The sequence below is a fragment of the Schistocerca gregaria genome, chromosome 9, assembly GCF_023897955.1.
Source record: "Schistocerca gregaria isolate iqSchGreg1 chromosome 9, iqSchGreg1.2, whole genome shotgun sequence".
Lineage (NCBI taxonomy): Eukaryota > Metazoa > Arthropoda > Insecta > Orthoptera > Acrididae > Schistocerca > Schistocerca gregaria.
Window position 1 is genome coordinate 29,044,424 of NC_064928.1, and position 14,944 is coordinate 29,059,367.

Here is a 14,944-nt window from a genome sequence, read left to right on the forward strand (position 1 = left end):
TTAGTGTGATGGAAACGTCAAAAAGATTTTAACTGTGCACCTTATTTTTAAGGAAAATTGTGAATAGGGTAATTCACTTTCGCTGTTTACCTCCTGAGTGTTTAAGATATCCTAATTCTGCTTTCACCCAAACGAACTGTGAGAAATTAATAACAACGTGTAATTTCTCCGAAAATACTAATCGGATTTTGAACAACGAAACACCATTCAATTTGCCTCTTTTAGAAATATCGACAGTAGAAAAAAGTGAAATAAATAACTACAGAGGGAGATTCAACTGCCATACCACTATCGTTTTATGCTATCCGCAATGTCATAGCTGGCCTTCATAAAGCACGCCCAAGATTTTTATGTTCTCTCGCTCTCTACGCGTCCCCGTTCTCAAGTGACTCAACTGGCCTTCGAACGCAGCCGGACTCCCCCACCAGCCCCCACCAGCCAGGATTTCCAAAGTGCGCGTCATTTACGACGGCGGCCGAGTTTAGGTTCGTTCTGCGCATCTGACGTCACAAGACACAGTCAGCCAATGAACAGGGAACGACGTTGCCAGAGCTCGACTGCAGCGCAGAGCACGGACGAGTGTCTTCAGTTTTACAAACGTTCAGTCATAAATAAAGTAACTGAACAAAAGCAATGTCTTGATAGCAGACTTTCTTTTATAGAAAGTTTGGAAAACGCATTCGTTATGCCAGTTGCTTCATATTTTATTAATTAATTAAATGAAACAAGCAATAAGCCTCCTAATTCATGTGATAGCAAGGAAAGGAGTTTGTATCATTCTCACTAACCGCTTTCGTCACATTTACACAGCGGTATTTGTTTACTTCCTATTGTACTTCGACGAAACGTGAGTAATTCATAATCATAGCAACAGTGTTTGTCGGTATTTTGCGTAATATATTAAAATACTCAAGGAGTGGATGGAATGAGTTGCGTTAGCGTAATGGTTAAGGTGCTTAATATTTTCTTTATTTAAAAACAATATCGAAGCGTCTTACTTCATTAATTTTATTTGTTTGAATGTAATTTTTTGAAATTTCTAGTGCGAACTAAAATTGACCATACGGAAGGTTTACGCTATGGACTTTTACCTCTGCAAACTCTTCAACATTTCGTACAATGGTTTACTACATTTAATGCTGCAGAATAACTGCGTTGAACATCGAAACAAAATTAAGTCATTTAAGGGGGAAAGGTATCAGTCAAGAACATGTGTAAAAATCAAATTTTTGGGCCAAATAGTTTTTGTGAAATCGAATGATAAGTGTGTCAAAGCAGTCGGAACACCATGTGTCTGCACAGGCGAGCAGTGCAGTGATTACAAAATCGCGCACAGCGCGGAGTGCGGGGAGCGCGTCTCTGTAGCAGCGAAAGGGTTAATGCGGCCGTGGTGGCTTTACTTCATAAACTGCGCGCTCCCCCGTAAACGTAAGTTTGCGAACTATACTATACTATGCCGCTGCTTCTCTTGGCGTGTGCAGCTGGCAACGCAGCAATCTCCCGCGTCTGGGGGAGCATGCGCGAACCGCCAAGATAAGAGTATTGAACTATAGTACGTTGTTCATAGTATTCTCTCCTACCATTGTACAAATATTTGCGCCTGCACGAATTGTTTCCCTCATTCGGCTTTTTAAGGACTTCACTAGCTGGCCTTATTACACCACCTTCTTAGTCGAGCGTTAGCAAATTGTAAAATTGACGTTTTGTGAATCTTAACAGCATAAAACACACAATTATGCCGTTGTATTCGTCAAGGCTTCTGACTACGAAAGTACTGTGCTTGTAGGGTTAAGGTTGGATAGAACTGTCGCCGTAATTAGTTTAATGTTTACAAAATTCGTTTTCCGTTCTTTACCCTCTTGGGCACGTTTAAATTAATAATGTGAACAAAGTAGCCGACTATACTGGAGGCGTAATAGCCTAACCAGTAGAGACCAAAAATCGTCGAATATTGGGAATAGTTCGTATAGTCGGAGATTGTTCAGCGGTAGGAGGGAGTGTTACGAACAACATACTCGAAATCATGACTCGTGAGAAATGAGTGTGGGAGCAGAAATGCTTTTGAAGGTCACTGTTATACGTTTTTCTTGAATAACTAGTGAAAACGTAACCTGGTATAAAATGTAACTAAATTAAATTCGCTAGAAAAAGATCCTGGTCATTTCTCTTCTGTAAGACTAATAGCTTGTGTATGCCGAGGGACAGAATATGAAAATCTCGCGCTTGGTTTATGAAGACCAGCTACAGCACTCCGACTTGCATAAAACGACAACGGTAGGGGCAACTGACTCACCCTGAATACCTGTAATTAAGATAGTGATCAATAATGACTGTAAGTCCCTTACTGAGCACTTTTTCACATACAGTTTGGATGAAAACAGAAATACGATATCTGAAACGGTCAAGGAAAAACTAATATTAGCAACTTAGCTGAATCACCCTCTACGTATATATCTTTGCCTTATGGCTTATTTCCTGTTGCTTTTATGAGTAGCTCTTCAACTCTGTAAACGTTTTGTTCTGCTTTGGCTTCTTCCTGCACTGTCTTCCTTCGTGATGTCCTTGGTCTTCCTAGTTTCCTTTCACATTGTGGGTTCGAGCAGAGAGCTTGTCTGTCTACAGCATCCTCCCTTTTTCAGAGCGTGCGTCCGATCCAGCTACACTTGATTCCCTTCATTTGCATGGCGATAGGTTCTTCTGTCGTTCGATTCTAAAGGTCCATTGGATAACAAATTTGACCAAAAGATTTAAAGAAGTTGCCTGAAACATCTAGCCGGGAAGACTTCTAAAGTCTTGGCGCTGGTCGAGGTAGCGTCCCGACATTCACGTCTGTGTAACATCACAGCTTTCACGTCCGTACCAAATAGTCCAAGTCTGGTTGTTATGGAAATCTCTCTTGTTCTCCGTAATGGATACAGGTGCGTGATGGCCCCATTCGCCTTTCGGATTCTCGCTCTAACATCAGCAGCTGCTCCTCGTCTTCAGTAGCTACACTTGCAACGTACTTTACTTTTTTAATATGGTCTCAGCTTACTCGTATATCTTGTGTTGATTTTCATAACCTCCGTCTTGACGACATTCACTTTCAGCCCAAAAATCATGGCTTTATGTTGATGGTCCTGCAGCTTTCCTTTCACATCAACGTGGTTCTGCGAGAAGAGGCAGATACCATCAGAAAGTCAAGATCTTCCAATCGCTTAGTCAGTTCCTTTTATATCCTACACTTCTTCACCACCACTTCATCTGGCACCAGTAAAGAAAAGGTCCGAGATAAAATTCATCCTTGGCAACTCCAGGCTTAACTTGGAAAGATTTTATAACTTTAAGCTCGTGGATGAGTCGGCATATGTAGTTACTGTAGCCCTCCATGATAACCTTTACTGTCTTCTCTGGTATCACGTACTTCTCAAAGATTTCCGCATACGAGTTCTTTTGATGGTCATTTCAAAGTCTACAAAAAGCATATAAAGCCTAGTAATAAATTCATGTGATTGTTCGATAATGATTCTAAGCGTTTTTATTTGACCTGTAAAAGAACGGTTACTTCTAAAATAAAACTGGCATCGTCGTTTCTTGACTGCATTTCAATTTGCACATTGAGTCTATAAAGGATCATCTGTTGCAACACTTTACCTCGAATCGTAAGCAAGTTGATCCCCTCCGATTACGGCAGCTGGTGAGGTCTCCTTCTTTTTTTGGAAATTTGATGAGGAGTAATTCTCTGCACTGCTGTGGCACGCTCGACAAGTACGAGTCCTTGTCAAAAGATAGTGAGGAATATCACTGGCTGTGCCTCGGTCAGTGGTCAGAAGCTCCGGTGCAAAGTTATAGGCCCCTGGGGACCTTCTATTTTTTAGCTACTTGATTGTTCTCTTCCTCTAAAGGTGACTCTGAGCTAATCACATTTTCTACAATTTTGAGATCATGTTCATCTTCGGATCCTCTTCCTTGTTCGGACTTTCTCTCTTCATCTCTGTTCAACACCTGCATAAAGGGCTCATGCCACGCTACATATATACACTGATCAGCAGAACATTATGACTACCTAGCTAATAGTTGGTATGTCCACCTTTGGCTTGGATAACAGCAGTGACACGTCCTGGTATGGAGGCAATGAGGTATTGGCAGGTCGCTGGAGGGAGTTGGCACCTCATCTGCACAGACAACTCACCTAATTCCCTTACATTCCGGGGATGGGGCTATGAACTCTGACGCCATGTTCAGTCACACACCCAAACGTGTACGACTGGGTTCAAGTCTGGCTATCTGGGAAGTCAGAGCATCAACTGGAACCCTCACCACCCTCGGAACATTCCCTCGCACTCCTGGCCTCGTGAGATGGCCATTCTCTTGTCTATAAATGATGCTACTGTCGGGAAACATTGACGTCGTGCGGAGGGTACATGATCTGGAACCAGTGTTGGCCATCATGGTGCCTTGCAAGAGCTCCACTGGACCCACGGATGCCACGTGAATGTTCCTCAGAGAGAAATGGAACTGTTGCCAGCTTCCCTTCGTCCTGACTACCGATGTGGAGCAGCTGTTTCCCTGGAAGACTACAGATTCAGACCCTCCCGTTGGCGTGATGAAGAAGGTGTCAGGAATCTTCAGATCATGCAACGCTTTGCCACTGCAACGTCCAGTGCCGATGGTCAGGTGCCTATTTCAGTCGTAGTTGCCAATGTCGGGTACTAACATTGGCGCATGCACAGGCCATCAGCTATGGAGACCCATACTTAGGAGTGTTCAGTGCACTGTGTGTTTAGACACACTTGTGCTCTGCCCAGCACTACAGTATAATTTTAGTTCGTCACCCGTCCTTTTTTGCCAGTCTGCCCAGCCTTCAATATCTGACATCTATGGTGAGGAATGGCCACCCAATCCCACTGAGCTGTGCGTGGTTGTGTTCCCGCCATCATGTATTTTACACCCTGTTTCTAACGTACTTCCACCTCACTACGATAATTTAAATTACTACTGTCACTGAGTTGCTGCTTTCGTGACCGTGAGCGGCGTTAGCAGCGCGTATCGACATATCCCCTCTCGTAGTATGTTTGCTCGGCTGCTATTACTTGCCGGTCGTTGTCTGTCTCAAACTAGTTCGGCTCGCGAGTTCGGGCTGCGAGTCAGTTGGGACGTGTCTGGAGCTCAGTCCGGGCCTGCCAGTCGGGGAGCTGCAATGCGGCACTGGAGCAGGCGGGTTGGAGCTGTGAGGTCTGCGGCCACGTGGCTCTACCGACCGTTGCCGCCACGCATCACTTGAGTCGGGCCACGGTCTTGCAGGATCGTCGGACGGTCGTCCTACCGGATGAAGCGTTTTGGCTCGCCGCGAGTCGGCTGTGTGTGTGTGTGTGTGTGTGTGTGTGTGTGTGTGTGTGTGTGTGCGGCCATCGTCTGGGCCATCACAACCTGCGCTCAGTCGAACACACAGGTTGCGCGCCTTCCCCCACTCTACATAGGGACAACATGCTCCCTGACACTACATGTACCGTGTGTCTGCCTGACCACCACTCATTCCTCGCCAGGAGACGGTGCCATCTCCTGGATGGGATTATATCGACAGTAGGTCGGTGGTCATAATGATCTGGCTGATCTGTGTATAGCCGGCCGCGGTGGTCTCGCCGTTCTAGGCGCGCAGTCCGGAACCGTGCGACTGCTACGGTCGCAGGTTCGAATCCTGCCTCGGGCATGGATGTGTGTGATGTCCTTAGGTTAGTTAGCTTTAAGTAGTTCTAAGTTCTAGGGGACTGATGACCACAGCAGTTGAGTCCCATAGTGCTCAGAGCCATTTGAACAATTTTTGATCTGTATATAGCACTTGAGCACCCCAAATAATTGTGCGGAAACAAAATAAAAAAGTATCAAAAGAAAAAGTGGTTTAGCTACCTGGGGGACATTAACCGCACGATTTTCTTTCTTATAACCTCGATTCGAAGATGTGAACAGCTGTACATCTTTTTAAATAGCACCCCATATATTTTGTTTTCCGTAATCCACTTCCTTTCCTCAAGACCTGTTCACAAACGTATTATATTGTTCATTCAAGTAAACGTTATTAAAAGATATTATAAACGTAGCGTAAAACTGATTTCACTCTCCTGGACTAGCGCATAGTTCGCAAAATAACTCGTCCATTTGCTGGAGCTGACAATAAACAAACGAAAACACAGGGGTGATGCACTCAACCGTCTTTAGTTGACGATTTGTGGGTGCAGTGTCACCGACGTGGAGCAGCTATGGACGCCGCGGGTTTGTGCAGAATTGAAGCCAGCAGAGCAGTAGTGACGCGTGTGCGTTCTCCTTTACTTCTTGTTTACTTTCAGCTCCAGCAGGTACATGACTTTCTTTACCCTGCACTTTGCTCTAGTACGAAAGAGTCATAGTCAATTTTGTGTCACGTTTGCAAAACTTTGCCGTCCGCACGTCTTGTACAAGTTTATTCGCTTGGCGCCGGCAGCGCTAATTCGGATTACTTGGCTTGTCGCAGGCTTGCCGTTGATGACAAGCGTCAAGCACATTGACTTTTGCGAGCTTTAATTTTTCCGGAAATCCTCTATTGCACCATACCGTTCCAGAAACTCGAATTTTCTTTTGAACTAACGTCTTTGCAGGTTCTACATCGTTATGATAATTATTCATGTAGAGGCGATGCCACTTTCCATAAGAAGGAGTCAATTGTTCCATCACTGTTTTTGCTAAAGGTTGTCCAGCGCCGGAATATATATTGAATGAGGAAATGTATCCCGTACTGCAATCGCACAGAATCCGAATGCGTATGGCATATTTCGTACTTTTCGACGGCTTGTAAATTTTAAAATTTAACTGTCCACGCCACAGTATCATTCCTTCATCAACTGAGATGTTTTGACGTAGATTAAACGTTCCTTCTAACTTTTTGGGAAAATAATGAATTACAAATTGCACTTTAAAAAGCCGGCCGGCATCATGCGATTTATTGTTGGTGTCGGAATAATGTAAAAATGATCATATTTGTCTGAATCGGTTGCGGGACATCGTTTTACGAAATATCGGTGTGTCTATCAACGGATTCGTTGACCAGTCATCATCGATCCTTGCTTTTTTTACATTTCCCATAAGGATAGCAACCTCAAACCATTTTCTAAGTTCGGGTCCCGTAACGTTGACAAATTTGGCATTTTTTTATCCAGTTTTCTTCTCTTGCAATTTTGACTTTAATACTTCTTGGTTTCGTTGCTAATATATTCAGATAGGTCGTTCCCAACATATAATTCTACGATACCCACGATGCTCTGTGTATCTTTGGGAAATATGTGTGGACCCGGAGATCCTTCAAATTTATTATTGGTCCTCAGTAAATCATAGTCTGCGTTCTTCGTTTGATTCGTCAGAATCAGTTAGGAACCGTAGCGTTCACTGACTTCTTCTTCGACGTATTTCACTATCATCCGACGATTCTGTTTCACTTTTTTTTTTTTTTATATATCCAATGTCCCCTTCCCAATCGGCCAAGTCGACCGGAACGTCAGACAACACGTCCGCGCATTCATCGTAAATAATCGTACCGTTTCTTTCGTCTGCCATGATGAAAGTGCACAAGTACTTATAAAAATAAAACAAAAACTCGTTGATTTGTGTAACTTATTGTTGCCTAAACAAAACAGCAGCAGGATGAAAAAGATATTGAGTGGCACCGGCCGCTGCGCGAGGCTATGCTCACGACACCACTGTGGTGTCGCCATGTTTACGTGAGTAGTACACTGACACGTTTCTTAACAGGTCTTGAGATGAGGGAATTGATTACTGACTAAAAAATGTCGGAAGCTACGAGCATTTAAAACTGATGCTCTGCTGCCCTTCGCATTATAAAGAACAAAGTTGCAAGAAAAGAAACCATACTGGTTAATGTCCCTTGACATTACTTACTCGACAATTTTTTTTAATTTTTATTTTGACTCCGGCCAAAACGTTACTTGTGGTGCTCAAGACAAAGTGGATACCGTTTATATATAAGAGCATTGAAAAATGTTCCGTTTGATGGCGTCAGTGTAGCGCTTAGGCAACGTAGCACGACCCCGACGGGGCATGCAGGCACCGACGTGTAGGCAGAGGACTGTGACGTGTGTGCGGTAAATGTGGGAACGTTCACTACTGTTGCCAAATGCGTCCAACAGGAACAACGTGCTGTTTTCTTTTCTTGGCTGCCAATGGATAAACAACGGTAGACATCAATCGGAGAAAGAAGAATGCGTTTTGTGCATAACTGACGGCAGATCCGTTGTCGGACACTTGAGCTCCCATCCTCTAGCCCTGGTCTCTCCCCGTGCTATTATACCACGCCTTCGCTCCCTTAAGAGAGGCCGTGGAGGGTCGACGGTTCCTGCGATCGACGGTGTGGGACAGGTGGTTACGGTCTTCTTCACGCAGCAGGACACGGTGTTTTACCAAACAGGTATCTTCAACTTGCTGCGTCGATGGGATGATTGCTTCAGTTTCACAGCGATTTTGCCCGATTGGCGTACTGATTCTGGACTGTATGCCCTTCGAATGGAAACTTTTCGATCACTCGTTATACATATATGGGGTCATTTGTGAAACACCCTTTTCATTTTGTGAAAGATTCACTGATTCTGGACTGTATGCCCTTCGAATGGAAACGTAACGATCACTCGTTATACATATATAGGATCATTTGTGAAACACCCTTTTTATTTTTATGAAAGTTTATGAACGTGAAAAAGGTTTCAACAGTATCATTCAACACGTTAAAGCAAGTATGATTTTTTAATGGAACTATATACTTCATAATTGGCTTAGAAACCTCTCGAAAAAAAGTCAGTTATCTTATACTAATTAACATTGCTGTTCAAATACTTTGCAATGGTACCTGAGACATGAACTACAACTGAAAAATAAAGACTCAGCTACTTGGTTGCAAACACTGCTAAATGGGACTGTTAGTACATAAAATTTGTGGCCAATTAAATGGTAACTTAATCGATAAGTTTATTTGAAATACTTTTTTACTAACTAGGACCATACTTCACACTGAAGTCAGTGATAGGTGGTAAACGCCCATTTGCAATGAATTCCCAAATGACTGCTTTGTGAACCCCCATTTAGAGGAAATTTTCTGCTTCTATTATTGGATACTTTCACCTGTACCAGTTTTTACAGTTAATTATGATATCAAGCAAATTTTATTCACACACTACTCGCTATCTGAGAAGCAGCACTGCAGAAGTTAGAACCTCATAGCTCCTAGAGGAGAAGACATACAGGTGGAAAGAGTTTTTGAAACTCTGAGATTTACGCTGTCAAATATAACAAGCATGTTCTGCAGTTGGTATCGTCATGCATTGTAGGAGCTACACTTACAGATGGACAAGGCTTAGGAAAGAGATGGGGATGAGATGGATAGAGAAACTGGGGGTCGGGGGGGGGGGGGGAATTCACAGAGAGGCGGAAGTAGCGGATGGACAGGCACGAGGATATGGAGAAGCATAGAGAGTAGGAAGAAGGAAATGGACAGGTTAAGGTGAGAGGATGAGGTGGACAGAGAGAGAGTAGGGAGTAGGAGATAGACAGGTTAAGGTGAGAGGATGGGGTGGACAGAGAGAGAGTAGGGCGTAGGAAATGGACAGGTTAAGGTGAGAGGATGAGATGGACAGAGAGAGAGTAGGGGGAAGGAGATCAACAGGTTAAGGTGAGAGGATGAAGTGGACAGAGATAGAGAGAGAGATTGGGGATAAGGAGATGGACAGATCAAAGTGGGAGGAAGACGTGGATAGAGAGAGGGGAAGAACGAAATTTGTGGAATACATGTGCAGAACACATACGTGGGTGAAGTCATGGAGAAAAGGCTAGAATACATTTACAGCGTCCTACCCTAGCCAAAGCTTCCCTCAGGAGCTCTAAGTATGTATGGCGAATGACTTGTCTCACTAGTGATAATAATTTAGGTATGTAAACTTGAATCAGTCTACCTATTTGTGGAAACCACGTTAAAATCCGTGTCATAGTTTTGGCAGTACTAGCAGTGGAGGGTATATAAAGTATAGTGGGGGGGGGGGGGGAAGGGGGAGACAATGCAGTCCTTGTCGTAGTGCAGAACTCGAAAAGGGCCCAATCACTGTTTTCAGGCCAACGGTGGAAGCATTTCCGAAACGGGTAAATTAGTGAACTGTTCACATGCCGCTGTGGTTGAAGTACATGGTGCATGGAAAAATGGTGCTGTCCATACTGGTCATTGTGACAACTGCGGTGCACCAAGGGCCACAGATGGTGGAGCTGAGTGAAGACACATGTAGGGGAGCAGACGTTCAACTGCTGAGCAGCTCACCGCCAGATCAACCAGTGCCTGCTCGAGGACTGTTCAGTGAACTTTGCTGCGGATAGGCCTCGGCAGCGCGCACCAATGCTGATTGCTGTTCACTGGCTACGGAGAATGGAACACACACGCCAGTGCCGCAAATGAACGGCCGCTGACGGCGACTGGTGGCTTTTCCAGATAAATTACGTTTCATTTTCCATTGGACGGATGGTCATTGCATGTAAGACGTGACATATGAAAGAAAACAAGGAGGGAGCATTATGGTCTGGAAAATGTTTTCGTTACATTCTTTGAGTGACATCGTCTTTCTAAAAGGCACAATGGCTCAACACAAGAATGCCTCCATCATTGGGGACTATATTTGTTTTTTTCTCGACACGATGGCACTACCAGCAGGACAGTGCTAAGTGTCACACAGCTCGCAGCTTACATGTGTGGTTCGAAAGTCCCAGGATGAATTTACCGTACTCACGTGTTCACCATACTTTCCAAGCACAGTTGAGAATCTTTGGGACACCCCAATGGGGCTGTTCACGCTACGGATCTCAACTGAGAAACCTACCGCAAATGACCACGGCACTTGAGTCTGCATGGCTCCGTATCCCTGTCGGTGCGTCCCACAACCACACTGGCTCTCCTCCTACCAAGTCTCACGACCGTCCATTCTGAAAAATGTGGCTTTTCGGACTTTCGACGGGTGGTCATATTAACGTGGTGGACAGTGTTTAATAGGTTGTGGAAACAAAAATTTTGTGTCGCACATTAACTTGGTGCATGTATTTTAATAGGGTGCCATTTTGGTGACCTGTGTGTCCTCGAACGTCCACAGTTATCTAATCAGGAAAAGGGGACTTGCAAGCTAAGTGGAATCTGAACCATATATTTATTCTGACAGATATTCACATAAATGAGAGGTGAATGCTAGTTTAAAGGCAGACTGAAGAGTCGATACTTCTGACAGGAGTAAATGCCATAATCTTTTGGCAAGTGCTATACTACAAAACTACCCAGCCCAAAACAAATTCTAGTTAAGATTTGGTGCTCTCCCAGAGTTGTGGTGGCTGTTTACTTTGCTGCTTTTCCTGACAGATGCCGGCCCCTCTTTCGCTGACCATCTGTAGCTCCCAGCATTGTCTCGAGAAGTCATTCCAAACGCAAAATAAATATGGTACAGATAAAAGTACATATACGCACACTTATCATTTAACATACGTAAATCACATCGACAAAGCCTTCTCATAAATTATTGTATCTGTTAGTGAAAATCGATTCCTGAGATTAGCCCAAAAAAAAAAAGACAGAAAAACACAGCACGGCACTTAAATTTATTATAATAGAAACGTACTGTTTCTGCATTTATCGCTAAAGCGCTGAAGTAGTTGTTGTGTTTGGTCGAGGGGACAATGAATTTATGTAGTGGCTATATCAAAGTAGTTTTCAAATCTATCGTTGGAACAGTCAGTGCTATCAGCACGTACACAATGTAACAATTTCTTTCACCAAATGCCACTTCTCTATGCATGCAATTCATGTTTATGTTTATTCAACTTGGCTGACTTGAGTACAATAGTGCTAGAAGTGAAAACACTACTATAATATTAACGGAATAATTGAATTCTGTCTCATGGATAAGCAAAGCAAATGGTGAAGTGTGATCAAGGGAATGTGAATATTAAAGATTTTGACTAATACTCGTCTGTGGAAAGTAATTTATGTTCTAATTTATGCATATTAATTAAAATATGGTGTTGTGAGGCAAATTAGATATCTCAGTCGAGCTATTTCGACCTTCTACTTTGACTGAGGTAAACTATTTCAATAAACTCTCTCTGAAAGCGTCTTATCCAAATAGTGCAGTACTATCGAATCATAGGTTTGTTGCAGTCATGCCAACTAACTTGTCATGCATAGAATTATTACTGCTATCACTTTGTGGATAAATTGTATTTCTATTAATAGATGAAAGCAACTTTGTCTACTTTCTAGAAGACAATTAAAATCGAAATTTGGGATCACATGTTGATAATCTCATGTGCATATATAGTGTAGCAAATTAAAACTGACCCAGAAAATATTTCATGCACTTTATATAGATGACCCAACGTACATTGTCTGCCGCAGATACGAATGATGAGAACTGAGTTGTGTATCTCAAGGTGAACGAAATATTTTATGTCCCACTTTTAGATTGCCCATACGTTATATATAAAAATATTTGTGCATACGGAACAGCAAATTGGAAGCAATTTTGTTTTGATGTCAGAAGTTTATGTTATATTACGTCAGAACGAGATTGTAATATTTACAGAGTTCGGTATCTTGATTTTATAGTTTCTGGAATAATCCAAATGCCGCATTGAAAAGAATTTAAACTTTTGAAAATGTCTGAAATTAACTTATTAATTTTAATCATCTACAGGTACTTGTAGACGACGATGACCGTGATAACTCCGACACTTTCTTTGAGCTGATGAAACAGATGCACACTGACCGCCGTCTGGTGATTGCATCAATGACAGAAAATAGCTGCTTCATTGATACTTACCAATCTTCTAACATCAGTGACGACAGCTGGAATGAGAGTTTGAATATCAAGGTCAGACTGAATGGGGACCAGTACGAATGCCCCCTGCGTGACCTTGTGGGAGATGCTGACACCCTCAAATCAGTGGTGGATGGGAACCCGGCACTGCTGTTGGCCCTGGCACAGTTGTCTCAGCCTCTGCAGATGGGCCAGGAGTTGGAACCACTGCCGTCAGACTATTCTCCAACGAAACTGGTGGAGCGGCGTCTTGTGGCGAACGAATTCTTCTCGTCTGTGGGGCAACATGATGTGTGCATCACCGACAGTGCATCCTACAGACTGCTGTCGCACGAAATTGGTGGACATACAGTGTTAAGTGTGGCAGATGTGGGCAGTGTGTTCACTTCATCAGAAACAGAGTGGCCCCTGTTTGCGTTAACTGACAACCTGGCGATGTCTAGTATTCGAGAAATCTGTAGAAAACAGACGAACTGGAATATTTACGTGTTGCAATTTGCTGATGATGGATGGGAGATTCTTTACGTTCTAGGAGACCCCCGTAAGATTCGAGAATATGTAAGAGAGAAGGAGAGAGAGCCGCTGGAAGTATTTGATGCCGCCAGTAATACAGTAATTGTGGAGGGGAGGCCAGGTGTGGGAAAGTCGACGATGCTGTCCCATGTGGGGAAGCAATTAAAAGATAGGGATTCTGGCTGTTGGTTATTGAGAGTTAATTTGTTGGACTTTTACACAGTTTTTGATCACTGTGACAGAGGTACGATAGCCTCAGAAGACATCTTACAGCAATGTGTCTTTAATAAGGGCGATGAGGGCAGGCTGGAGTACGCACTGCTTCGCCACAGCCTGCTGGAGTCGCCGCGAGTCGCCTGTCTCGTGGACGGCTTCGACGAGGTGTGCCCAGATTACGCTGACAAGTGCCTCGAGGTGTTGCCGCTGCTGACGCCACATCGGGGCAAGCTCCTGGTGACGACGAGGCCGGCGCCGGTGACACACCTGGAGACACGGATGGGTGTGCTGGCACACACTTTGCGGCCTTTCAGTGATGCTCAGCTACATGAGTTCTTCACTCTTCACGGTTGGAGGCGAAACGTCCCAGCCATCGATGGTCTCAAAAAGAGCGTGAGGGATCTCCTGAGAATTCCACTCTTTGCGAAAATGTATGTGAACCTGTCAGGGGAAAGAGCAGCAATATACGATATTGTGACGCTGTACGAGGATTTCTTCCGAAATAAGTTCAGAAGGCTTTACGAGGAGAAGTGGGGTGACAACTTGTCTGCTCCCGGCAAGAGGAAAGAGATCGAGGCGGCGAGGAAGAGGCACGAAGAGCAGCTGATGCTGCTCGCAGTGTCGGCTCTGGTGCACAGTGCAGACGAACCACCGGGTCCGTCATTCGACAGTGACATCTTCGTAAAAGCTGGAATCGTGTACGAGTTCACTGACAATAAACCTGTGTTCCTGCACAGGACGTTCGCCGAACACTTCCTCGCCAAGTGGTGCTTCGTCAGGTTCGGAGAGCCGAGCTGTGCGGCGGTGTACCGAGAAGCGTACCGGGACGGGAGCCTCGAGTTCTTCCTGGAATCCTTCGACCGCACGGCGGCGAGAGGGCGGCCGCTGCTGCTTGCCGTGCTGGGCGGCGACGAGGGGGAGGTCGGGGCGCTGCTGGCGGCGGGAGCCGACACACCCGGGGTGGCGGACGAGTGCGGGCGCAGCGCGCTGCACCTGGCGGCCCACGGGGCGGGCTCCTCGCTGCTGCTGCTGCGGCTGTGCAGGCGTGCGCAGCAGGGCGCCCTGTCTGCGGAGGACGCCCTGCTGCGCTGGACGCCGCTGCGGTACGCCGCGGAGGGCCGCCGCTGGGCTGCAGTGAAGGCGCTGCTGGAGGCCGGCGACGACGCCAGCCACCTGGGCGACTTCGCAGCGGGCTCGCAGGACCCCGCGCTGCTGCGGTCAGTGTGGGAGCGGCGCGGCTACAGAGCCCTGTTCCGGCACGTCCTCCGAGACTGTCCGCGAGCCCAGGCAACTCAGTGGTGCACAGCTGGAGAAGGCCACGTTGCCGCACAAATACAGGTAAGTCTAAACAGCATTATAGA

General features: G+C 45.1%; 1 protein-coding gene across 4 annotated transcripts in view; it reads left to right on the forward strand.

The window, feature by feature from the left end:
- LOC126291794 (uncharacterized) overlaps positions 1 to 14,944 on the forward strand; it is a 146,181-nt gene that overhangs the window by 105,194 nt on the left and 26,043 nt on the right. For all 4 annotated transcript variants that reach the window (XM_049985487.1, XM_049985489.1, XM_049985490.1 and 1 more), the window contains one exon: positions 12,732 to 14,921. In XM_049985487.1, coding sequence (XP_049841444.1) covers positions 12,732 to 14,921 — 2,190 coding nt within the window. The remainder of the gene's footprint in view (positions 1 to 12,731; positions 14,922 to 14,944) is intronic.